The sequence below is a fragment of the Carettochelys insculpta genome, chromosome 1 (assembly GCF_033958435.1).
Source record: "Carettochelys insculpta isolate YL-2023 chromosome 1, ASM3395843v1, whole genome shotgun sequence".
Classification (NCBI taxonomy): domain Eukaryota; kingdom Metazoa; phylum Chordata; order Testudines; family Carettochelyidae; genus Carettochelys; species Carettochelys insculpta.
Window position 1 is genome coordinate 153,148,674 of NC_134137.1, and position 24,973 is coordinate 153,173,646.

General features: G+C 45.1%; 1 protein-coding gene across 6 annotated transcripts in view; it reads right to left on the reverse strand.

The window, feature by feature from the left end:
* Window positions 1–24,973, reverse strand: part of SH3KBP1 (SH3 domain containing kinase binding protein 1) — a 335,142-nt gene that overhangs the window by 295,683 nt on the left and 14,486 nt on the right. For all 6 annotated transcript variants that reach the window (XR_012643836.1, XM_074983363.1, XM_074983365.1 and 3 more), the window contains exon 2: window positions 10,081–10,238. Coding sequence is in view for 5 of the 6 variants with exons in the window: in XM_074983363.1 (XP_074839464.1) it covers window positions 10,081–10,238 (158 nt within the window). In the remaining variant the exon portion in view is untranslated. The remainder of the gene's footprint in view (window positions 1–10,080; window positions 10,239–24,973) is intronic.

A 24,973-nucleotide genomic window follows, 5' to 3' on the forward strand; every position in this document is an offset into this window, starting at 1 on the left:
AGTCCTGTGGCACCTTATGGACTAACAGCTATTTTGGAGCATAAGCTTTCATGGGCAAAGACCTGCTTTGTCAGATGCATGACGAAGATGCATCTGACGAAGCAGGTCTTTGCCCATGAAAGCTTATGCTCCAAAATATCTGTTAGTCTATAAAGGTGCCACAGGACTTGTTGTTGTTTTTGAAGATTCAGACTAATGCAGCTACCCCTCTGACACTGAAAATACTGCTATCGAATCTCAATAGTTATATATTCTCCCATACACGAAAAAAAAGACAGAGAAAACTTTGCTGTCCTCGCGCCTCTATACATCCAATATTGTAGGGTTTGAGGTATTTTTTGTTTTTTATTTTAACATAAGGCATTTGTACTTCAAGGCTTGGAAGCACCTTACAACAATTTACCTGAAGAACAAGAACTGACCATGGCAACAACTCTTCTCAATAGTGAAACAAATACTGGAACTAGTTTTGAAAAAAATGCCCTAACCCAAACACACATAAATAACCAACCTATCCACCCACACAAACAAGTTGGAAGAGGAAATATTTGGAGCCTGGAAGGAAGCCAGAAATTAACTCAGATGTATGCACTGAAAAGAGATAATTACCAAGTCACATCACCACAGCGATAAAGGCCCTATCCCCAACCTCTAGGGACTGCTTTGGGAGAGAAAGTCTCCACCGCATATTCTCCTGGCAATTGACAGAAAATACTGTGGTGGATACTAACACAAGAGATTATCCTCCAAATATATAAGTCCCACAGAGTCAATTCACTGGCACAATGCACAGTTCAGATCATAGAAACTGTCCAAAAGGAGTTGTGATGAAGGCCTTCTGCACCGGAACATAAGCTACCTCCACTTCTTTGAAAACACCTCATAATTGTGAATTTTGCCCTAGTTTCCTGCTTTATTGAGTTCCTTTCTTTTCCTCTGTCCCCGCTTGGAGCCTCAGCCAGGGAAACACAGAAGAAATTCCTTACTTTAATTCTTACTGGATTAAAAAAAATATATAAATTTAGAATCCTCTCTTGAAAATTCCATCAGTAAATGTAGTTTTATTCCTTTATGTAATCAATTATATGCTGCAAAATGGAATTTCTTCTCAAGAAAAACAAGAGAAAACAAAGGCTCATTAAAAAGACTGCTTCATATGCCAATTTCCATTTTATAAATTTATCTGTCTACACAACAAACTAATGGAGTTGTGGCATTAGTACTGTATTATCAGTTATTCAATGTATAATGTTTCTGATAAAGAGACTAAGGAACCAACAAGAAACATTAAAAATGAATATATTTAAGAATCATCCATAAATTAAGACAGCAGTCTTTTGTGCTGCTGCCGATAAGTCACTGAAAAATAAGTCACTTCTTCATACCCTATTATATACAAATAATGTAACACAATATGCAATAATATTAAATAAAATACAATAGACATACTGTACTGGAGGTATATGACTTTGTAGATCCCTTGCATAACCTAAAAACACTAAAAAGATTATACTTACAAGGCAATAAATATTAACTCTTTCCCTTCATGATGTCCTCCTTGCTCTTAAGTATGCAGAGGTAAAGAAATAGAGGACAGATACTTTCATATTTGGAAGCAATTTTGCCCATGTAATTCTGTAACACTTGACTATGGCAGTGGCCACCAAACTTTTCCTGTTACTCTCCCCATACCAGTAATGGAACCCATCCATTACAACAAAGTTGACTCATCAGAAGAGTGGGATGAAGGCATAGCTGGGGATGGGGTTGGAGTGGGAGAGCTGGAGCTAAAGGCAGAGCTGGCCTAAGGACAGATCGCGAATAAGGGCGGAGCTGCGCTGGGGCAGGAGCAGGGGATACAGTGGAGGAGTGAGGCTCACAGCAGAGTAGGGCTGGAGGGCAAAGCAAGACTCCTTCCTCACCCTCCATGGGGACTGGCCAAGCCCGCCCAGGCACTGCTACACTCCACATTTTCAAGACCTCTGTCATAAAGAAACAAGTTTAATGTTTTTTTTCCTCTCATGTCAGGGCTAAGGAGTTGAAGAGCAGGGCTACCGACTTTTATTTCTAAGAGCTAAGTGGCAATTGAGAGGCCTCTCAAGAACTGATCTCTAGCTAATGAAGGATTTTTGTATATTAGAAGAAATCTTATCAGAATGCAACAATTTAACAGCAACGCTTCAGCAAAAGTACACAAAAGGACCTGAAAGGCTGCACTGGCTAATTGAGCAGTTATACCGTCCAAGTGCGGACACTGTTGTACTCCTCAGTCTACAGGTAACTTCTGCCCCTCTGCAGATGCCATAACTTTCATAAGCAATTACTGAGAAAAATCAACAAGGCAACAGTCTGTTTCATGACCACTCTTCAAACCCACTGGGGCAGCAATAAAAATCAACAAAGATCAAGTGAAGTCATGAGCACAATATCAGAGGCAGATTCAAAAGAGCTTTAAGAAAACCTGCCAGGATGGTAGGGTCCCTCTTGGAGGAGTGACAGAGAACCTATCCAACACCAAACAGCCAGCAGAAATCCGGGACAAAGATAATGGCGAGTGTCACAACTTTCGGAGCTATGGTGGTATGCAGGGGGGGAAAAAATATGTGCTCTGTCTGCTCTAGCCTGACAGGGAAGGTGGGCACTTCATAGTTGAAAGTGACACTTGCATTTACAAGTCTTATCTAGAAGAGGGAGCTCTGCAAAGAGTTCCAGAACAGGCTCCTGCTAGGACCAGCAACACCTTCTCAATTAACGGGGGGGGGGGGGGGGGGTAGTAACTGGATGAGCTTCTCAAGAGGGCATCTCCCTGTACCTCACTAGTGAACTACTGCGAGTTGCTGGCTGGCTGTTTAAGGTTTGCAGATATTTAATGAAGGCAGAAAAAGGGCATAAAATCGGATGGCTTACAAACAAGCCAGCACAAGGCTGTATCTACCCTCTACAGCTTTTAGTGACAAGGCTGGGTTGACTTAGCCCTGTCACCACAGACAATGCATGAGGGGGTGAGTCAGGGGCTGCACGTAACCCCCAAGCCAGGAGGGGCTGGCCAGCAGCAGGAGTCCCTGCCCCTGCACTCAGTGGCACAGAAGGCACAGCAAAAGGCCACACTGCTCCAGGGAGGGGCGGTACTGTCCCCTGCACTCCCCAGCAGGAAGCAGGGCAGCACATCCGAAGAGCTGCTTTCCCCCCTGCGCAGGTGGCACAGCGTGGACTCCTACTGCTGTCGGCGGCCTTGCTATCCCCCGGGCTGTCTCGGATGGGGGACGAGATGGGGCAGGCAGAGGCAAGTGTGCGAGTAGAGCAGTGGCATGGAGAGACAGGGCCTGGGATGGAAGTGGGGTTGTCCTGGTCCTTCTCCAGGTTGGTGGGAGGGGCATGTGACCAGTGCCCTACTTCCATCCCCATTACCAGCCGCCTCCACCTGTCTAAAAGTCAACATGTGTGAATACTGTTTGTCAGCACATTTATCAACATAATACTTCTACCCCCAACTGTGTGGCTTTTGCTTTTGTTCACACTTGCACTAGCTGGGGAAAAAAACTTTTGTCATTCAAGGCGGCAGCAGTTAGGCACCTACGAATGAGACAAGTTTTGTCCGTCAAGTGCAAATGTAGACGGAGCCCCAGTAACCTCTTCAGTCTCCTGGCACTTGACCCTAAGTTCCATTTCATACCTGTGATTTAGCACATACTTCCAATTGAATTCAAGAACTGGTTTGCAGTTTTTAAAGGATTATTTTCTACTTAATACACAGAGGAAATTAATAGAGCATGGCAGATCATCTGACCTCATGCTATGGTACAGTTATGCAAAGTGTCTTCCATCAGTTTCATTTCTTCTAGAAACCTGGCATTATACAGCAACTTTACACAACTCAGGTGAACTTGTAGCTGGTTTGCTAACAAAGGGTCTACAAGTCTGCTAATAGTACTTGCAAGTCACTTGACTATTGAAGAGGAAGAAGATTGTCTACTGTAGCATACAAATTAGCTGTACTGCACCCCTAGATCACATACACAGTTGTCTTTGTAAACTAAAGCCAGCAAGTGTGTGTTTTCACCACAGTTTCCTGCTTTCTGCATCTCCACTTGCTATCAGCAAAATCTAAACTGTCTCAGCTGCTGCTGCTGCTGCATTTTGAAGTGTAGTTTGTTGCACCAAAAGCCTGATTTGGCAAAGAATTCATTTTTCGTAACTCCCATCTGTTTCTTAATGACATTTCTTAACACCAAAAGAAAGAGGAACAAACACAGCATGTTGCCTGTACCACCCAGAAATTCAATGTCCAGACACATTTCATTTTCTGCAGAATCAGCATGTTCTACCAACATTTTTTACAGATTCAAAATAGAAGTTCAGTCAACTTCCCTTGCCACAGAATCACAGTCCTCTTCTTTTCCTGCACCTCCTTAAAAAAAAAAAACTCTCTGTCTGGAGGATATGGAGTATTAGAGGCAAATACAAGGAGGGGAAAATTCTCTGTGTTTCTATTTATACCACTCCACATGCCAAATCTGAGATGCAAGAATCATAAAAGGATGAGAGATATTTCTTAAACATAATTTTTAAAAAAATCAGTTCAATGAATCATTGTTTATAATAACAGAAGTGAATCGACAGCAGAATCTGAAATTAGGTCCTGCGTGAGGAACCACTAAAGTATTTTTGCATATATTTAGAAAATCTTTTCTCACATCATCTTTTGCTAGACCAGATGTACATCTCTGACAATAGGCAAAGAAACACAGAGAAGGAAAAACAATATCTCAAGAACCTTTACAGCTGCTCCTTTTGTACTGAATTGATCGTACATGACAAATGTGGCCCTGTGTATTTGTTTGCACTCTCCTTATTAAACTTAGATCAATTGCTTTTGATTGCTGTTTTGCATGTTTTCAGTACATCTGTTTTGCAGATTCAAGGGCAGGAAGTATCCTTCCTGTGACTTCACTGTGAAAGTCCTTTACAAAGAAGGCTACTGAAGTTCTAAACACACACACCAGCACACGCTTTCCTCTTCCCTGTACTTCTCACATCGGTCTTTTTGTACTCTCTCTTCATTAGAATAGTCTCTTGTAATCCGTACTTTCAATCTTTTCTAGTCTCTCACTCTGTGGAGATAAAAACTTCATTTTGGTCACAGGTAAAAGCATTTCCAGGGCCAATGGCTCTTTACTCCCATATTCTGTTTTTAATTTCCTTGTATATCTTCACTTCACCCTCCCCGCTCCTTCCAAAAAGATTTAATACATTTCATTCTATTTACTGCCTAAGCATCCCTTCTCTCACAACAGCCTTCTACCCACTTCCAACTGCACTTCTGGAATTCACACATACTATTTAATTTTTATAATTTATGAAGTTTTGATTGCCTAAGCCTCCCCAATTTTCTGACATCTCTCACAGCCTTATTAAAAACAACAAATCAATTACAGTAGTCCCTTGAGTTATGTGAGGGTTGCATTCTCAGGCACCCTCGCACAACTCAAATTTCGCGTAAGCCGGGGGGCGGCTTTTCTCCCCTCAGCGGAATGCAAGTTCTGCAGCTGGGGAAGCAGCAGGAGCACCTGGACCTCCTTTGGAAAGGGAAGTCTTGGGGTTGGGGGGGCAGCTGAGGAGGTTGAAGCCTAGAGGTGGTTTGGGGCCATGGGAGGGGGCAGGGGGTTAAGACTGGGGTGAGTTAGGGCTGCACGGGTTCAGGGGGTGGAGTTGAGCTGGAGCCACGCATGGGGAGTTTGAACTGGGGCAGCAGGTTTGAGCCATGTGCGGGGGGTGGGAAGCCAGAGCCATGGTGGGGTTGAACCAGAACCATGCAAGAGCCGGGGGGGGGGGGGGTGTTAAGCCAGGGCTGAGGGGAGCAGTATTTTAAGTTATGCTTAACTCGCATTAATGCGTGTTAAGCACAACAAGAAACCGCGCATTTCAAGGGTTTACGGTATAGGGAATGCATATTTTCCCATCACAATCCATACTTTATCCCCGCAACCCAATCTATATGTTTACATACTTCGGGACTTGTCTAAAATGTCTTAAACAGAACTGTTCATTCTCCTCTTGCTCTAGACTTAAATATTTATTCTTGGATGCCTCACTATTTTAAATAAAAAAAAAAAAAAAAAGACACAAATGTTTCCTTGCCTATATGTTCTGATGGCATGCAATTTCTTTGTACAGCAGACATACCACTACTTTTGTGACTTACATATTACATACAAAATAACACTCATGAAAAACTAGTTATCAATTAGTTTGCTGTTATTATTGCGTATCTTGGTCAGGGAGCCAAGATTTTCAGCTCATACTCATGATTACAATCTCCAATCCTCCTGCCAAGTCCAGGCCAGTGAATTCCTTGTTGACTGCAGGGAAGAGATAGCAACAGAAAATATTCCCAATTTGCAGGCAAAATGCAGGGCAGCTCCAAAGCTGCTATAGCAACCTTTGAATTAAATGTGGAGGTGCGAATCTTATGCAATCTTATCACAGATTTTATGGCCACCCAATCCACATAATCACAGGCTCAATGCCATGCTATGACATCTCTCGTAGCTAAACCATGAAAACCCTCCATGATGGGCAACATGCAACTGGCACTCAAACCACCTTCAATGCCTGTAAGGAGTGCAGTCCCGTTGGCATGCTCCTCATGCTTCTTTGACACTAAACTACAGCTCTAGTTTCCTGTACTGGAGACTTGAGATAGCCCTTCCAATCACAGGTGAAATGCAGCCTTTATGCAGGTGCATGAATAGGTGTAAAACATTTCACTGCAAAGAGTTACTATTTTCAACTCTGAGAGCAACTTCTTTGGTAATCTGAAGTGGGGCAGGATGCCACATAACAAATGGCAGGAAAACTGAAAAAAGGGTTGCCATTTTGACCACAGTTCCCAATAACAAGTTATACCCAGGGCAGAATTAACTCTTCTGTGGGGCCCCATAGGGATGGGGCCAAAAATGAGAGGTGCAGAATGAGGAAGGGATCTGTGAATTAAGGAATGGGTTTGGGTACCAGAGGAACTGAGAGCTCCAGTTGGGGGTGAGGGGTTTGTAGTGTAAGAGGGGGCGCTAGACTGGGGCCAAGGGGTTTGGAGTGCAGGATCGGGCTTGAGGCAAGTGGTTTCTTGAAATGTGGTGCGCAACACTGGACACAATACTCCTGCTGAGGCCTAAATCAACACACAGTAGGAGTGGAAGAAATACTTTTTGTGTCTTGCTTACAACACTCTGGTTAATGCATCCCAGATTCCTGTTGCTTTTTTTTTTTTTTTTTTTTTAAAGTGTCACACTTTTGACTCATACTAAGCTTGTGGTCCACGATGTCCCCTAGATCCTTTTCAGCGGTACTCCTTCCTAGACCATCGTTTTCCATTTTGTATGCATGAAACTGACTGGGCCTTCCTAAGTGGAGTACTTCGCAATTGTCCTTATTGAATTTTATCCTATTTGGGGTGGTGGAGTGGGTTCAGGGCTAGGACAGAGTTTGAATTGCACAAACAAATATAATAGTGTATGTATGTGATTATTATGTATTTATTTGTATAAGTGTGCACATGTGATTATTGGGTATTAGTATCAAGTTATCATGCTTGATAAGCTTTCCCAAAATGTCTACGTCCATACTGAACTGTAGTTCTATCAAATTTAGGAGAATTATGGGAAAAACCCAACTGAAGCAGGAGGTAAGATTTTTCACTTTTGAGATTCTCATATGGCATTTGTAAAAATGCACAACAACAACATTTGTAATTTATATTTGTATCCTGTCTAACTGCAAAAAGGGAAGGTTCCATTCTCTGCAAAGGAGAAGACAATTTAACTCAGAAGTTCTGGTTGACTGCAAAAAAAGAGCATATGTGAAACATGCTTTTTAGTTCTTTTGAAAGTAGCTTTAGATGTTGTTTATGCAAACATTGCAGTTTTATTGATACTGCATATTCATACTGACCTTAAGTTCTTTTCATTAAGAATGGGGAAATGTTAATATCATTTGACTAAATGAACATTTGTGATCATTTAGAAAATTCAGCATGCTACAAAACCTTAGGCTTTGTCCACACTAAAGTCCAGTAGCATAAAACGCTGTTTGTCAACAGGAAATGACGACAAATCACTGTTTATACTAACGCTTCTGCAGGGAACAGTGACAAAGAGATTGCCTTGTTAGCCTGTATTCCTTTTTTGTTCTGCAGCAAAGATTTTGTCCTTGGGATAGGAGGGAGATAATTAAGTGACAAAAGCTTTGTTGCTCAACTGCCAGTGTAAACAAAGCCTAAGATAAGAAGAACCTGAGAGTTACAAACAGGTATGGAATGAAAAGCAGTCAAGTAGCACTTTAAAGACTAGCAAAATAGTTTATTAGGTGATGAGCTTTCGTGGGACAGACCCACTTCTTCAGACCAATATTGAGTCTGTTCTGGTCTGGCTATGGTCTGAAGAAGTGGGTCTGTCCCACGAAAGCTCATCACCTAATAAACTATTTTGCTAGTCTTTAAAGTGCTACTTGACTGCTTTTTGTTTTGATAGTGTATAGACCAGCACGGCTTCCTCTCTGTTACTATTCAACATGCAAGGTATGGAATGGAGATTGTTTGTAACTCTGAAATGCTCATAACACTGAACATGATGTTCGAAAGCTTGCAACTGAAGATTGACTTAATAGAGCTCTAAAACAGTTACTATTTTTGTAGTAGTTTATATTTAACAACATATGGTGTTAACACCATTTAACACTTCCTGTGTGTGCGCGGTGGTGCATATGTGGTCTTTGTCTCTGCTGCTCCCTGATTGCACACTTCCATTTTCAAATGAGGTGTGTGGCTGACTGACCAGATTATAACTCTGGTGTTTGTAATTCTGTGGTATGATATGGAAATGTCGCACACAACCCCTGCACTTCAGGTTGCCTTACACTGTCCATTATAGAAATATGGCAACTTTCACTTGGAAAACTAACACTATCATTCGTCGCTAACAGAGCTGAAAAGTGTTTGAGGGAAAGGGCTTTTGAGAAGCTTCCAAAAAAGTTTGATTTAAACACACACACACAAAAAAAAGGCTTCCCCAAAATAGGTTCTTCCCCCTTTAATTACATATACAGCTCTCTCCCCACTACCCCAAAAATGACACTTTGACAAGGAACAATATTTAATCCTGCATCACTAACATACACCATATAAGTCTGAAGTCCAGCATGCATGGCTCTGCACATCTAGAAATGGGACCTTTATACCACTTGAAAGAGGAAATTCTCTCAGACCTTGAAGAGCTGAAATATCAGTCAAGAAAAGCTACATCAGTGTCTAGCAAAGCTACTGCAATATTTTATTCTTGTTATTATGCCTCCCTTTGATACCTATAGAACTAAGTTTGTCATAACTAAAGCCCTGAAGTTATATCAGATTCTGCAAATGAGAAGTCCTAAACCAAATAGACACTGTATAGGCATATGGATACCTACTCACATTTCCCAATGGAAGACCAGGGTAGAGACTCCTACAACAGGAGGTGGAACAAAGTGGAGCCCACACAAACTATTTAGAACTCTTGAAAACATTCCTAAAACAGTATTTCTGCACCATACCTGGCACATTCGAGGAACATGAAGAGTTGCAGCATCAAGTTTTACAGACACTTGTTTTGAAAAAACCTGCATAACTCACTCCTGGGCTTCACTATTTGTGAATAACGTATCTATCCCAAGCGTATGCTGATAAAGCCTTTACACCTCTCCATAATGCACTCTACCTACCTATAACAGATACAGTGTACATGTGTGTGAGAGAGAGAGAGGGGATATTATCAACAGTATGCCAGACATGCTAAGAACTAATCTGTTTTTCAGACCACTCAGTTGCAATAACCACTAAATAGCAGTGAATAGGTGTGTCTATTTGTCTTATTTTAATAACATCATAACTAAATTGGACACCCACACAAACTCATTCTCTACTTTGTAATGAATGCATCATGATTCAAAAATTGCAAACAGCAGCATGATAATACAGACTGCTTTTCAGTCAAGCAACAATACAAGTTAGTAAGTACCATATATGCAAGAACTGTTTCGCTTTGTACTCACTCTTACAAAGTTGTCAGGGAACAAACCTCTTCTGCCTTTGAGCTGTCCTTCCCACCATCCTCCAGCCTCTTTCTTGATGTTGGTGATTATGTCACCTACTGTGATTGTCAGCTCATCATCATGTTGAGCCTTGTAGTCAAATTCCACTATTGCTTCCACTAGAAAAGAAACAGCCACATGTTGCAGAGAGTTAGGAGACAGTATTTATTTTGTCAGGTTGAATAAAGCTTTCATGGCTTCAGAGATAAAGAGGAAAACCCATCCACAGCCAGATAACAGCTGCTCAGAAACAGGAATAGCATCAGATTAATCTAAAGGCTTCAAACAATAGCAGCAAATTAGGGACAAGTGCTGGCAGGGGGAGAGCCTTTGAGATGCCCTTTACAACTAGTTGACACAAATTTGTATAATTTTGTATTTATTTTTCTTTTTTAAAAAAAAATCAGTTTCTCACATTGCAGAAGTATCCATTCAAATTTCAGCATGACAAACAGGTGTCTATTTCTATGAAAAGATTATGGCTTTTTTCATTGTTATTTTACACTTGTTTTATTTTAGTATTCTACTGAAATGGTGTTCAAATGCATGCCACTGAACATCAACCCAGTTTTCCAGACACATCACTGCTATCCCCAAAAGCACTTATTACACTTTCTGCAAGGTACTAAGTTTCACTATAACAATCTAAATATGATTTATTCAAAAATGCACAGCTCAGTCTGGCAACAGTTTGCCACGTGCCTATACTCTTAGGATTTCACCAAGGAGGAAATTTTTATGTTTACTTGCATCAAAAGATGTGAAATTAAAATATAAGTTGAACTTCTTTAATCTGTCACTTTAGGTGCCAGAATGGTGATGCATGAGAAGATGTGCCTAATCACAGGAGGTCAATATTGTCTAGCGGCTTCACCAACACTACCCCTAAATGTCTTGCCCAATAAGCTGTGGAAAATTGCAGCTAAATAACAGCACAGAACACTGAGAGCAAGAACTGGTGGCTGCAAACAAACTTTATGAAACCACAGGAAACTTGGCCACACCCATGCTAGGTGGTCATCCAGATAACTAAAATCATGCAGGATTAGAGATGCTGCCAGAGAGAGTGCCAGATTAGAGAGGTTCAACCTGTACTACTATTGCTCCAAATGTCAGCCACCAAATACAAACTTGTGGTTGCTAAACCACGAGTATTTCATCATGCCAGGCAGTATGCCGTATTCTTTTCCCAGAAGAATAAATGCTCCCAAAACCCAAAGCCCACATGTTCTCTCACATTATAAATATCTCTACCTAGTGTTAGTGTCAAAACAAAAAGCAGTCAAGTAGCACTTTAAAGACTAGCAAAATGGTTTATTAGGTGAGCTTTCGTGGGACAGACCCACTTCTTCAGACCATAGCCAGACCAGAACAGACTCAATATTTAAGGCACAGATACCTAATAAACCATTTTGCTAGTCTTTAAAGTGCTACGTGACTGCTTTTTGTTTTGATAGTGTATATACTAGCACGGCTTCCTCTTTGTTAGTGTTAGTGTGTGCATGTGTGTGTGTGCGCACGCGCGAGCGAGCAAGCACTGGAAGGTAATGGCAGGAATACGCTGTATTAGAAATGGAGAAAATTTCTCCCTCCACCCCCGCCACTGTATCATAGAGCTCTTCCCTCTGTCAGTGTAGAAGTGAGATCTACAGTAAACTTCCTGGTGCTTTGTCCAGTCTCATTTTAAAAATGTCATCCATAGGGTTTTCATCACTTCCCTCAGGAGATAAGTCTGTAATCTAACATAATACCATCAGGAAGCTTTTCTGAATCTTGGCCTCATTTCTTACTTTTGTTTTTTTCATTCCATTACTCCTTGTAACAGCCTCTTGCATCGCCTCTAACACATTTCTCTAGTACGGAATGGAAAAAATCATTTTTTCCCTAAATACCTTACTTAGTGATTGACTTACTATGGCAAAGTATATATATTATATATATTTTCAAATATATATATATTATATATATTTTCAAAGAAGCCAGTATCAGAGTAAAGCTATGCTGAAGGAATTAAGAGCTTTTCTGCTACTAGTAAAATGATGCCCAGTTGTAGAGAAAAATGTCTTTGTTTTTGACCTGCTAGAAGAGTATTCAATGTGCTCTTAGCTCTAAATCAGGGTTGGGTAACAATTTGCCATAGGGGTCCACTTCAAGATCTGGTAAATGATCACAGGCCATGCTTTTCTATGGATGGGTTGTGGGGTCTGGGATGGCGTTGGGTGCTGAAAGGAGACTAGGGTGCAGAAGAGGGTGTGGGGGCTGGGAGAGGTTTGGGTGAGGGAGGGGGTCATGACCTGGGACAGAGAACTTGGGTGCAGGGTCTGGTGGGGGTATGGGTGCAGGAGAGAATTCTGGCCTGTGGGAGAGGTGCAGGTCTGGGAAGCAGTTGGAGGGCAGGAGATATGCGCCAAAGGTAGGCTCTGACCAGGAGGCACTTACGTAACAGCTCCCAGCCAGCAGCACTCTCAAGCAGGCACCCCAGCCTGCCAGCAGCCCCAGTCCCCTGGCTGTTCCATGTGGCTCTCTGCACTAGAGGGTGGGGGCAGGTTTCCTGTTCTGCCTCCACTGGCAGCAAAATCTCTCAGCTCCTCTTACCCAAAAACTGGCCAATCGCAGCTGAGTAATTGTGCTGCACTGCCACCGCTCCCACAAAATTTCTCAGCTCATACGGACTGGAAACTGGAAGGTGGTCAATGGGAGCTAAGAGATTTTGCTGGGGCTGGTGACAGCATGCGAAAGTTCTCCCTCCTCCATGGCCATGGGCTGGATTAAAAGGTGTGGTGAGCTGGATGCAGCCTGTGGGCCATATTTTTTCTGCCGCAACCTAGAGGCTCTCCCACCATCTACCAAAAGAAGAGGGGATGCCAGAAATGCCAAAACAGCTTCATTCAAGAAGCCACATCTCTTCTGATGGGAAATTATGTCCCAAGCGCATTCCGTAGAGGTTGAAGCAGCAGGAACAGAAATACCCACATGAATCTCCTTTCTGTGCAGACAACTACGTGCTGCACAAGACACAGAGTGAACTCCCCGGGAATCTCAGCAGCTGGTGCAGCTAAAGGAACATACATAACTATGTCAGTAAAAGGGTGCCGTTGCCCCTGACTGGGGGTCATCCCATCTCAACACCATCCCAGATGGCCTTTTGGAAGAAAAAAAGAGAAGTTAGATGCATCCCACCAAGAGCTGCCTAGAGAGGCCATCCAGCAGGATCAGCTGCTGGTAGAGACCACAAGAATTTGTCCTCCACCATTAAGAAAACTAGAAGCCGGCGGAGGCCAATCAGGGATCAGTATGGGGTAACACCACCCTATTACTGGCTGCTTCTTCCAGGAGCCAGTTCCAGATGAAGTTGGAACAGGGAGGAAGAACATCCCATTTTAATCCAAGAAACCCATCTTGGTCAGGGGCCATGCTCTGACCACATCTCTTTTTAGCTGTACCTGTGAAGTGTTAATTTAGATTGCAAAATGTAAAGCCCAGGTGGCCTTATTGAGTAACATATCAAATCACAGTTATAAAATGAAGGTGAGCCAAAGCCCACTGGCTCACAGAAGGGCATGACATCACCTTAGGTCGTGAGACAATCCCAGTAACATACCATGCCACATAAAACTTACCAAAAAAAAGAAAAAAAAGAAAAAGAAAATTTAAAAAAAAATGTTATCATCAAACTAGGCTGGTATGAGTGTCATTATTTTTCCTCATCCCAAAGTAGTCACACTCCCTCCCTCTCTCTCTCTCTCTCACACACACACACACACACACACGGAGTTGTGTCTATACTTATATATACACACATTTTCTTCTTTGTTAGGCAATATTAACACAGGCAGAGATAGCCCTTGGCCAAAAAGCCATCACACTCTTCTATCTATAGCAAAGTGATAAAGGCGACAAAACCTCAAACTTCTGAATGTCCTGGAGACTTTTCATGAAGACATACAACAACCTCTCACATTAGCTAAAGACCTGCAGTCCTACCATGACTTGGACAATCAAAACCAATATCTGACACCATAATGTGTCCAAAATACCCAGCAGTGAGACCATGGGCATCTTGAAAGATGGAGATGGAAAAAAAAATGTTAATGTAGAACGGAAAATTTATCAAACACAAAAAATGCTCATTCTGCACTGGCACCTGAAGTTGAAAGGACACTTCTGTTCAATGGATACTTGGCATTGGGTCACCACCTTTGTTCCACTTATGAGATCACAGATAACGGGCCTGCCATCGTTAGCCTTCTGAGGGAACCACTACGATAACTTCCCTATCAGTCTTGGTGCCTTTACAGGAACCCAAGAAGAAAGGTCTGTTGGTGACAACCTCTGGCCCTTCTATGGGGACCACAAAACAACAGAAACATGTACACACAGAGAACACCACCCCACAGCTGAGGCTATTAAGGGGCCCACTGCCTGTGAAACATGCAGCAAGATCAGCAGCATAAGTGACAGTAAGTCCAACACCACTTTTTATAAGCAATTTCAGTGAAATCTTGAATCTGACACCTAACTAAGGGCCCTACTAAGTTTCCATGTTGCTCATAGATCAAGATATCCCCTTGTGATGGGCAGAGTGGACAGTTAGCTGGGAAGCATAACCACGCTGAAGCACTGGGAAAATTGCTACAACTCACACGAAGTCAGAGTTAAGTACTGAGGCAAGTCATGACTGTAGGCCTTAGATAACTTTTTCAGCCTTTGGTCCAGACAATGCATTTTCCTCTTTGAGGACAGGACCTTAGATGGGCCAAACCCTTTCTTTAAAAAGGTCTATGTCTGTAACACAGCCCAAAGGCCTCCAGGCCTGGCAGCTTGTGTACTCCCTTGGGTAGGTGACAGGGCCTTCCGCTCTCTTCTAAGGAAATCTATTAGCCTCCATCCTCATCTTGCTGAGAGTAGTACCGGACAGATAGATGTGTTAGTCTGTAATCTAATCTATCAAAACAAAAAAGCCGTCCTGTAGCACTTTTAAAAAAATTACCTAATAAATCATTTTGTTAGTTTTTAGAGTGCTACAGGATGGCTGTTTTGTTTTGCTGAGAATAGTGTATGTAACCCTGTCATAGGCACTCCCGGTTAGCTCCTCTGCAGCTTTTATAGCTTCACCAAGCAGCTGCGAAGTCCAAATAACGATATGGTCAGTTTCACTGGTGCAATTCAGAATAAAATACAGAACAACATAGAAGTTGCATCAATTGAGTTGAACAGAGCTCTAGGCTCACTCCCAGTACTGCCTCTTCAAACTACACTGCCTCCTGCTTCCTGGGTTACTGGAAGAAAACTGAACACTGGATCAACATCGTACAACTCTCCTAATCTTTATATCTGAATCTTCTGCCTCCCTGAATAATGGAGTACCTGCTGCTGATGCCCAAGAAACAGTGTATAATTAATGCAACTTCCATATTATTCTGTATTTTACTCTGAATTGCACCAGTGAAACTGACCATATTGTTATTTGGACTTTGCAGTTGCTTGGTAAAGCTATAAAAGCTGCTGCTGTGGAGGAATTAACTGCCAGTTTGTAAACACCTCAAGATGACATTGCATCACTCCACAGTTAGACAGACACATCCTCGCAGCCATAAGGCTAGAAACAATTTTTTTTCAACTGAAGTTAAATTAAACACAGATATATCTCCTCTTTCACAAAGAAACTTCACACTTACTGATATGAATACTCCTTAAAGCTGCATCCTGTCAGAAAACTCCAAAGTTAGTTCTTAAGTGTGTGAGATCTGGTGATAATATACAAAATAGCACTGGCACAGCAAGAGATAAAATTTCACAGAAACTAGATAATTATATGCTTTTCTTCCCCTGCCTCAAAAAAAGCTAAGTAATCATCAGCTCTAAGGGGAATAAGGAAGAGGGTAAATCTAAGGAATATGAAAGTCATTGTGACAAAGTAATGAAAAATACAATCTTGAAAAGTCACTCAAGTTGCCCTATATTAAAAATAGCACAGAAAAGGATAGAGGCACTTCATAATTTATAGGCCTGAGTTGCAGTTATTTAAATCAAGTTCATTTTGAAAAGAATGCTACAGGATCTTCACATCCATATTTCAAAATACGTTTTGAATAATACATTTTGTCAACTTCTTTTTTTTTAGATGAATTTAGGCCTACATGCCTTTCATTGATTTCAACTGGAGATCTGCTGTGCTAGATTTCTCTGGAACAGATGCTTGCGTCCTAAATTGCACAAGTGTTTTAGGATATGTTGACCACAGGTAAATTAGATGGGAATTATGGATATGGGGAGGGTCGCCAATCTGACTTAAAGATTAAAGGTTCATACCTATCCCTGTGCAACCCTTTTAATTTGAAGGTAGTTTTCAGGATTTCCAGCAATTACACAGTCAGCACTCTTTAGCACCACGTATGGTTTGTTTACTGTAGCAGCAAGATGGTATTGAGCAGTAAAGAAGACACTGAAACAGTAAACAGAAATTAGATACCAACTTAATGATGCTATAATGAGGGAGAGACAGAGATTGCAGATAGAAGAACATCTAGCAGACAAACAAGCAGGATTCAGGAAAGACAGAAGTACCATACAACAGATATTGGCACTAAGATTGATAGTGGAGAAAGCGCAACGAAAGAACAAGAACAAGAACATCTACAATTGCTTTGCTTTGTCGATGTTCAGAAGGCATTTGATAGTATAGATCAGAAAGGGACTTGGGTGGAGTTGGAGTTGTACGGAGTGGATAATACGCCGATACAGTTGTTCAAGGGTATCAGTGATCGTGCAGGGAGTTGGGAATTTGATTTAGAACAAGTGGAGGTACAAGACAAGGAGATCCAATATTGCCGAGTATCTTCATCACGCATCTAGAGACAGCAATGCACAAGATCAAGAAAGAGGCAGAAGGGGTAGCTGTGCATGGGATAAGAATTAACAACTTGAGCTTTGCGGATGATATAGTTAACTGTGAGGTGCTAAACAAGGAAGGGAAGCACTTCAGTCTGATTATGAACATCGATAAAACTAAAACCAATGGAATTTGGAGATAAGGAAACTGGAAGGAGGATCAGTGTAGATGGGATTGAACTAGAGAATACAAAGAAGTTCACGTATCTGGGGAGCAACATAATGTATGATCTAGACTGTGAGAAGGAAATAGTGACTAGAATAGCGAAAGCGAGAGCGAGTTTGAAGGCAAGGGATAAGATCTGGAAAAGCAAAGCGATTAGCTTAGGAATGAAACTGAGTGTCTTGAAAATGTGTATTCGGCAGCAAATTGTATGGATGTGAAACATGGTTGATAATGGAAGATTTGAAGAGAAGAGTATTAGCATTTGAGAGAAACTATTATAGAAAAATCCTGAGAATAGGAGGGATGCAGAAGGTCACCAATGAGGAATTATATAGGCAGATACAGCCAAAAGAGAACCTACTGCAGAAGGCTATACAATGCAAGTTACAGCTATTTTGACATATTTGCAGAATGAACAACGAACAAAACAAAAAACAAAAAAAAAAAATCAAGACCCTGGTATTTGGCATAATGGACGGTTCAAATTGGAGAGGCAGACCCCACAGAGAATGGGAAGATTGGTGTAGAGCTAGTCTACAGAAACTAAGCCATTCCATACTGGACAGGGAAAGATGGAAGGAAATAGCGAGAGAGACATCAGACACCAATGGGCGTCAAGCCCCTGGTTGTTGTTGATGGTGGTGGTGGTGGTGGTGGTGAATGATATTAAATTACAGTCAATATCTGATTACAATCAGACTACAGAAACAAGTACACTTATCTAAGGTGGTTAACTAACTTACCTTATGGCTTAAATTCTATGTTATGTTAGGAGAGAAAATTACTATACTCAATAATCCTTGGAGTCAAGACCTGCTCCTCCCCCAGTTGGTGAGGAAGACATTATGGGTGCGTCTACACTAGCCGGCTACTTCGAAGTCGCCAGCACAACGTCGAAATAGCACCCGTCGCGTCTACACGCGCTGTGTGCTATTTCGACGTTGAAATCGACGTTAGCTAGCGAGACGTCGAAATCGCTATTCCCATCCGAAGATGGGAATAGCGCCCTACTTCGACATTGAACGTTGAAGTAGGGCATGTGTAGAGGATCTGCATCCTGCTACTTCAAAATAGCGGGGTCCTCCATGGCGGCCATCAGCTGAGGGGTTGATACGCTCTGTCCAGCCCCTGCGGGGCTTTACGGTCCCCGCATGCAGCAGCCTTTAAAGCACCACGGACCCAGATTTCCTGTGGCAGGAAGCTGAGAGCGTGCAGGCAGCAGCACACGCACGTGCTAGCCCTGCACGCTTTCCAGAGGCCCCAATCTGCACTGCCACCAGCCATGGCATCGACCAGCCCCCCGAGCACCCCCAGGGCTCCCCTCCTGAGGGGACCCAGGCACCCCCGGCAGCCAAGTGGGGGGCCTAAAAGAGGCTGGGCCCCTTCTAGTCAGAGGCCAAGCTCTGAGACCTTCTGGGGCTCTGGGGTGAAGAGGAGGTGCTCCACATGATGGGGAGCAAGCGGCGGAACACAGAAACATTCGCTCAACTGGCTGAGGGCCTGGCTGCCCAAGGTCACCCTGCCCGCACTCCGGATCATGTCCAGAGTAAGGTGAAGGAGTTGTGGCAGGGGTACACCCGGGCCCGGGACTCGGCCAGCCGGTCTGGGGCTGCCCCCGCCGCTTGCCCCTATTACAGGGAGCTCAGGGCCATCCTGGGCCCCCAGGACACCTCTTCCCCCCGGCCACCCTTGACACCACAGCCGACGAGCCCCAGCAGGCCTCGGAGCTGGAGTCCCGGAGTCTGCTGTCCCACCTGAGGAGCCCCCCCTTGGGACAGCAGAGGAGGGGTCCAGCAGCGAGGAGGGGGAGCTCCTCATAGACCTCCCCTCCCAGAGCACCAGCCAGGCATCCGCCCACTGGGCTTCCCCTAACCGTGGCAATGGACGGTCAGGTACGTACCCTATGGAGCACACCCCCACGGGTCACGGGGCGGGAGCACCAGACATGACCAGGAGCCTCACACGCCCCCAGTAGACCCCAACCCGCAACCGCCCAGCCACAGCACGGTCCCAGGACGGCAGCACGGCCATCAGCGCCTGTCAGCACCTGCGGCCATGGACAGCACTGTGCCCTAACTCCAGGGGCGGGGGGACAATGCTATGGGGACAGCCAACAGGGACATCACACCCACCGATGGGGACGGAGACCCAGCACCCAAAGGGAAGCAGGGGGAATGGGCCATGGGCCAGGGCATGGTACTAACAGCCTTCCTCTCCTCTCTGCAGCTGCACCATCCGATGCCCCCGGCAGCCAGTCACCTTCTGTTGTCCTCAACAGCCCGCCGGAGGTCAGCCACTGCCAGTGCCCAGAGACACCCCCAAGGCCAGCGGGACAGTCCCGCCACTGCTGGACCCTGGGGATGGCCCCTGTGGACCCCCAGCTCCTGGCAGCTCTCCGGCGGCAGACAGAGGTGGTGGACGAGAGACTCTGCTTTGACCGGGAGGAGTCCACCCGGCACTGGGTGGCATGGGAGGACTTCATCGGGGTGTTCCAGGACATAGCCAGGTCAATCCGGGAGGCCGTCGCCCGGCTCCCACCCCCCGCTGCCCTCTAGGCTGCCCTTCCCACCGCTCCACCCAATGCCCCCCCGCCGCATCGCCTGCCACCCCACCCCACCCCGTGGCCTGCAAGCTCCACAGGACCAGAGCCCACTGGGGCTGAAGACCAACCAGTGGAAGCATCCCGGCTGTACTTGCTGGTCCTCCCAGCCCCATCCAGCCACACCGGGGATCATGGACATGGGGGGCGGGGGGGTTTGCGAGCCGTATCCGCTGGGGGTCGCGCCCCTCTACCCCCACCCCAGACTGATGGGCCAATGGCCAAGCCGTCCGCTGGACCCCCATGTATATAGTTGTCCCCCTTTTTGTATATTGGTTGCAGTTTCTGTTGTGCACAAAACAAAGTTAGCACTTTTCAGAAAAAAAAAAAAAAGGTTTTATTTTTCCAAATAACTGGAGGCGTATGCTTGTTGGGGGTGTGGCGTGCAGGTGTTGGGGGCAGTGGGCGGGCACTGCGGGCTGTGTGTGTGTGTGTGTGGGGTCTTCCAGGGAAGGCCAGGGAGGTGCTCAGGGGTCTCCCTGATCAAAGTGGGCCTGCAGGGCCTCATGGACCCATACCCCCTCACGGTGGGCCTGGCAGCTGGGTGAAGCTCGTGCCAGCGTTGTCCGCCCACCCCCTGGACGAAAGCCTCCCCCTTGCTCTCGACAATGTTGTGGATCTTGCAGCACGCGCCCACAACCCGGGGAACATTCTGCAGGCTGATGTCCAGTCGGGCAAGGAGGCACCACCAGCGGCTCTTCAGACGGCTGAATGTCCTCTCCACCACCTGGTGGGCGTGGTTCAGGCGGGTGTTGAACCGCTCCTGGCTGGTGTTGAGGTGGCCAGTGCATGGGCGCATGAGCCACGGCTGGAGGGGGTAGGCACGTCCGCCATGAGGCAGAGGGGCATGGTGGTGTCCCCCAGAGGGAGATCCCTCTGGGGGATGTAGGTCCCCGCCTCCAGCCGGCGGCACAAGCCTGAGTTCCTAAAAACACGGGCATAATGTGTGCAGCCGGGCCAGCCCACATACACATCCTGGAAGCGGCCCCGACTGCCCACCATGGCCTGCAGGACCACGGAGTGGTAGCCCCTGAGGTTTATGTATCTTCCTCAGCTGTCATCTGGGGCGCGGATGGGGATGTGGGTCCTGTCCAGGGCCCCAAAGCAGTTCGGGAACCCCATGGCGGTGAATCCGGCGATAGCTGCATCCAGGTCCCCAAGTCGGATGACCCTCTGGAGCAGCATGGCATTAAGCACATGGACCACCTGTCGGGAGGGAACACAGGCGCCCATGAGGGTGTGCAGGCTGCCCCAGGGCCCTCCGCCCGACCTCCTCCCAGGGACCTCCCCGGGGTACTACCCCGTCCAGCCCATCCCTCGCCAGTGCCCCTCCCTCCCCGGCACCACATCTGGCCCCCCTGCACCCCAGTGGGTGCGTGCCCAGGCCTCCTTACCTCCATGATGACGGCCCCGACCGTGGCCTTTTCCACTCCAAACTGGTGTCCCATGGAGCGATAGCTGTCTGGAGTGTCCAGCTTCCAGACAGCTATTGCGACCCTCCTCTTGATGGGGAGGGTGCGCCGCATCTGGGTGTCCTGGTGCCTCAGTGCGGGGGTGAACCACTGGCAGAGCTCCAGGAAGGTCTGCCGGTGCATGCGGAAGTTCCGCAGCCATATGTTGTTGTCCCACTCCCGCATGACCAGCTGCTCCCACCACTCGGAGCTGTTGAGGTGGCTCCACAGGCGGGGGACAAAGTGGGGAGCCCAGTAGTCAGGGGCATCCCCATCTGCCTCCGGGGAGGGCTCCTCTGGCAGGAGCCACAGGGCGGCCTCCCGGGCAGCACCTAGCAGGGTGCTTGCCCCCCGGACGACTATCTGGAGGGCCTCTTCTTCCTGCTGCTGCTGGGTGTCCATATCTGCTGTGACTTGGTCTGCGAGAGTGTGGCTACTGCTCTGCAGACCTCGTGCTCTGCAGGCCGGGTGTGTCTGGGAGGGGCCCTTTAAAGGAGCGGCTTGCTGTTGACCCGGAAGGGCTAGTCCAACCTGTGACCTGTTCTGCGGGCTTTCCTGGCCCCTTATTTCAACGGGGAGCACTTGTGTGTGTGGACACTCCGCATTTCCTTCTGGGGCGGCTCCTTTCGACATTCCCCATCGCTACTTCAACATTGAAGGCACCGGCCCTGGATGATGGGTAGATGATACGCGTCGAAGTAGCCTATTTCGATGTTCTTACTTCGAAATAGGCTACTTCGACATAGTGTGCTTGTGTAGACGTAGCCTATAAGCAGTAAAGTACAGCACAGATATGAGAGACTAAAGAAACAGAGGATTGGTACCAAAGATATAGATAATAAAACGGTGCTCCACTCGAAGCAGAGTGCTGAAACACCCTCGGTACTGGACCACACAGCTCCCACACACAACAAGGCGTTATTTAGACCAATTGCCCCAACCTCGAATAAACTCCCAAATTCTTGGAGTTTGCTGAAATATCCACATCAACCATTGACATTAACTTGGGGTCTTCCCGTTTGACTGGACCCCTTGTGTCAGTCCTTCTGTGCAAGTTTCAGAACTGGGTTAGGAAGCTACCTTAAAATCCAATTTAGCTGACCTTTGATGAAGTTGGTTAGTCAATAGGACGTGGGACCGTTATATTAGTACATTAACATAGCATCTCCCTAATCACAGCTGCAAGATAAGTGAGAAATTGACACAAATAGCTAAAAATTAGCCAATACGTTCTCGCTTGACTTTAACAGTTCTGATAGACCGATAACTTGTTCTGATAAACAGGAAGACTAAACATTTCCTTTGCAAAAAGCCCCCTCATACAGGGTTGGCCTGTAGGTCACCAGCGTTACTGCTGTAGTGGATAGAAAATATAGGCCTAGGTTGACTGAACTATCATGGTTGCTCAAGCACAGGACTGATATATAAAAGCATAAACCCAACTCAAACTCATGAACTCCTATATGCTGACAGAGGCTACAGATAGGAGAGCATCCCATAGACAATGAGATCAAACTAATTTTGTTTTTAAGCTATCTTACGTGGGTTTTGGCCAACTTCTGCTCATGTGTTAATGGTCTAAACCTGTTCCTCTTGAAGACAAGAGGAAAACTCGAAGTGATGCCAAGGATTACAACATCTGACTCTAATCAGGATGGCAAAATATGTCCTGCAGATGGCCCAGCAGGAGCCTCAGACCTGGCCTGCCACAGCCCACATGCAGCTCAAAGCACTCAGCTGCTGGGGCCAGGTGCTCCATGCACCCCAGAAGAGATGGTGAGTTTCACATGCTGCCCCTGACCCCAGCACAATCTCGCAGTTCCCACTGGAGCTTTGAGAGGCATGTGGGGAACAGTGGACAAGGAGCCTCCCTGAGGGATCTGCTTGGATGCTGGCTGGGAGCCAGTTAAGATAACCGTCTCCTGGCCAGAGCCTGTACCTAGCACTCATCCCTTCCCTCCCACAAATCTCTACACCCTCCCCCCATACCTGCTCTAGGTCAGAACCCACACCTTCTGAATCCCCCATTCCTACACCCACACCTTACACCAGGGTTGAACAAACTTTTTACACTGAGACCCACTTTTCATGCCTGCAATTAGCAGACCTCCCACTCCCACCTGTCTAATGTAATCCAAACCAAAGGAAAGTTCAGTTAGTGTTCATATGAAATAAAACCCCCGTCAGCACATGTAACAAAATAAGTATGTAGAATGTAAAATCTTTATTAATTGGCATATAAATGTAAATAACACAGACAAAAAAAAACAGTAACATATTTCAACATTTTTAATGAGGGATGAGCCTAGAGACACAAAAGCCAATTGGGCTGCACCCCCCTTACGAAATGTCATGCCACACCAAGGTCCGCCCTGACTGGGTGCACCCCTGCTTAAATCCCTGATCCCCCACCCCAGGTCACAACTCAACCCCCTGCCCATGTGCACGGAGGCATGTTGTTTTTTATTTACTACTTCGTGTTTATGAAACAAAATTTTAAATTTTAAACACTGAGTTGCAGAATTTGATGTGACAGTGTAAGACAGGTGATTAAATTATTGCCATCACATCTACACCCACCCCCCAAACCTACCTACCGATATTTATAGGAAGTTGAGAAAACAGATTTTTGTTGGTAATTACACAAGAATCTTCCTTCACTGGTTATGGCTACTCTTTAGTTTCTGTCACTATTTATGCTATTATTGAACAGAAACAAATTCCTAAGACAACCTAGTTAAGAGTAAAAGGAACTTGAAAAACTAAAATTTAGAAGAGCTATGAGACCTATGCTACCTTAAACCTAAGTCACTGTGGAGTATCAAGAATATTATGGATTGCTAATATGCAGCAAGAACTATGTTAATTATTATCACACACTTTCTGGAGACAGGTGCAGCGTCTACGCACAGTGGAAGTGTTATTAAAGTCGTTGGCACCATTCCACTGTAGCAACAGAAGCCACAAGGTCATACAACCTTCTAATACAACATGATTTCTCACATCATAAATTATTGTCACCTGAAAATGAAGTGTGAAGTTTAGAGCTTTTCTATTACAAGAGGACATTTAAAGTTCAATTTATGCATCATGTAGGCTTCATGTAAATTGATAAACACAAATGCTGTACAACTTAAACACAAAATCAGAACTGAAAGAGGAACAGTAATTCCTGTGAGTGATACCTGGTGTTGTAATAAAGCTGCTGGGGGCCATTGGCAGTATCTCACTCCAGTTCTCTCTGACAAAGAGGTGCCAATAAAGTTAAAGGGTCATGTGTACAAGATGCAATTAGATCTATCTAAACCACAAGCAGCTCAGTGTGCTCTCTGCCATGGAAATAAACTCATTGGGATGACTGAATGATTGGACGCTTCATGACAGGAAGCAACACTGGATTAAGACACTAGTGTCACTTGCTCCAACTGAAGACAAGTCAAGAGAAGTTAAGCTATGTTGCATTTAATGAAGATATTGTCAAGGATTTCAGAAAATTGGTGGAATGAGGATAATCCAAGTGATACAGTAATACCAGGACAAAAAATACATAGGAATGACACAGTAGGTTACGTTGTTGTGGGGAGTGGCATGAAGTTTGCAAGAAAGCATAGAATCAAAAAGTAAAGATCTTAAATGAATCAAACTGTACTACCAAAAAAAAAAAAAAAAAAAAATCGATGGATAGTGTCTCCACACTTGAATAATAAAAGCATATGAGTAGAAAGAATATGCTACCAACCATCTGAC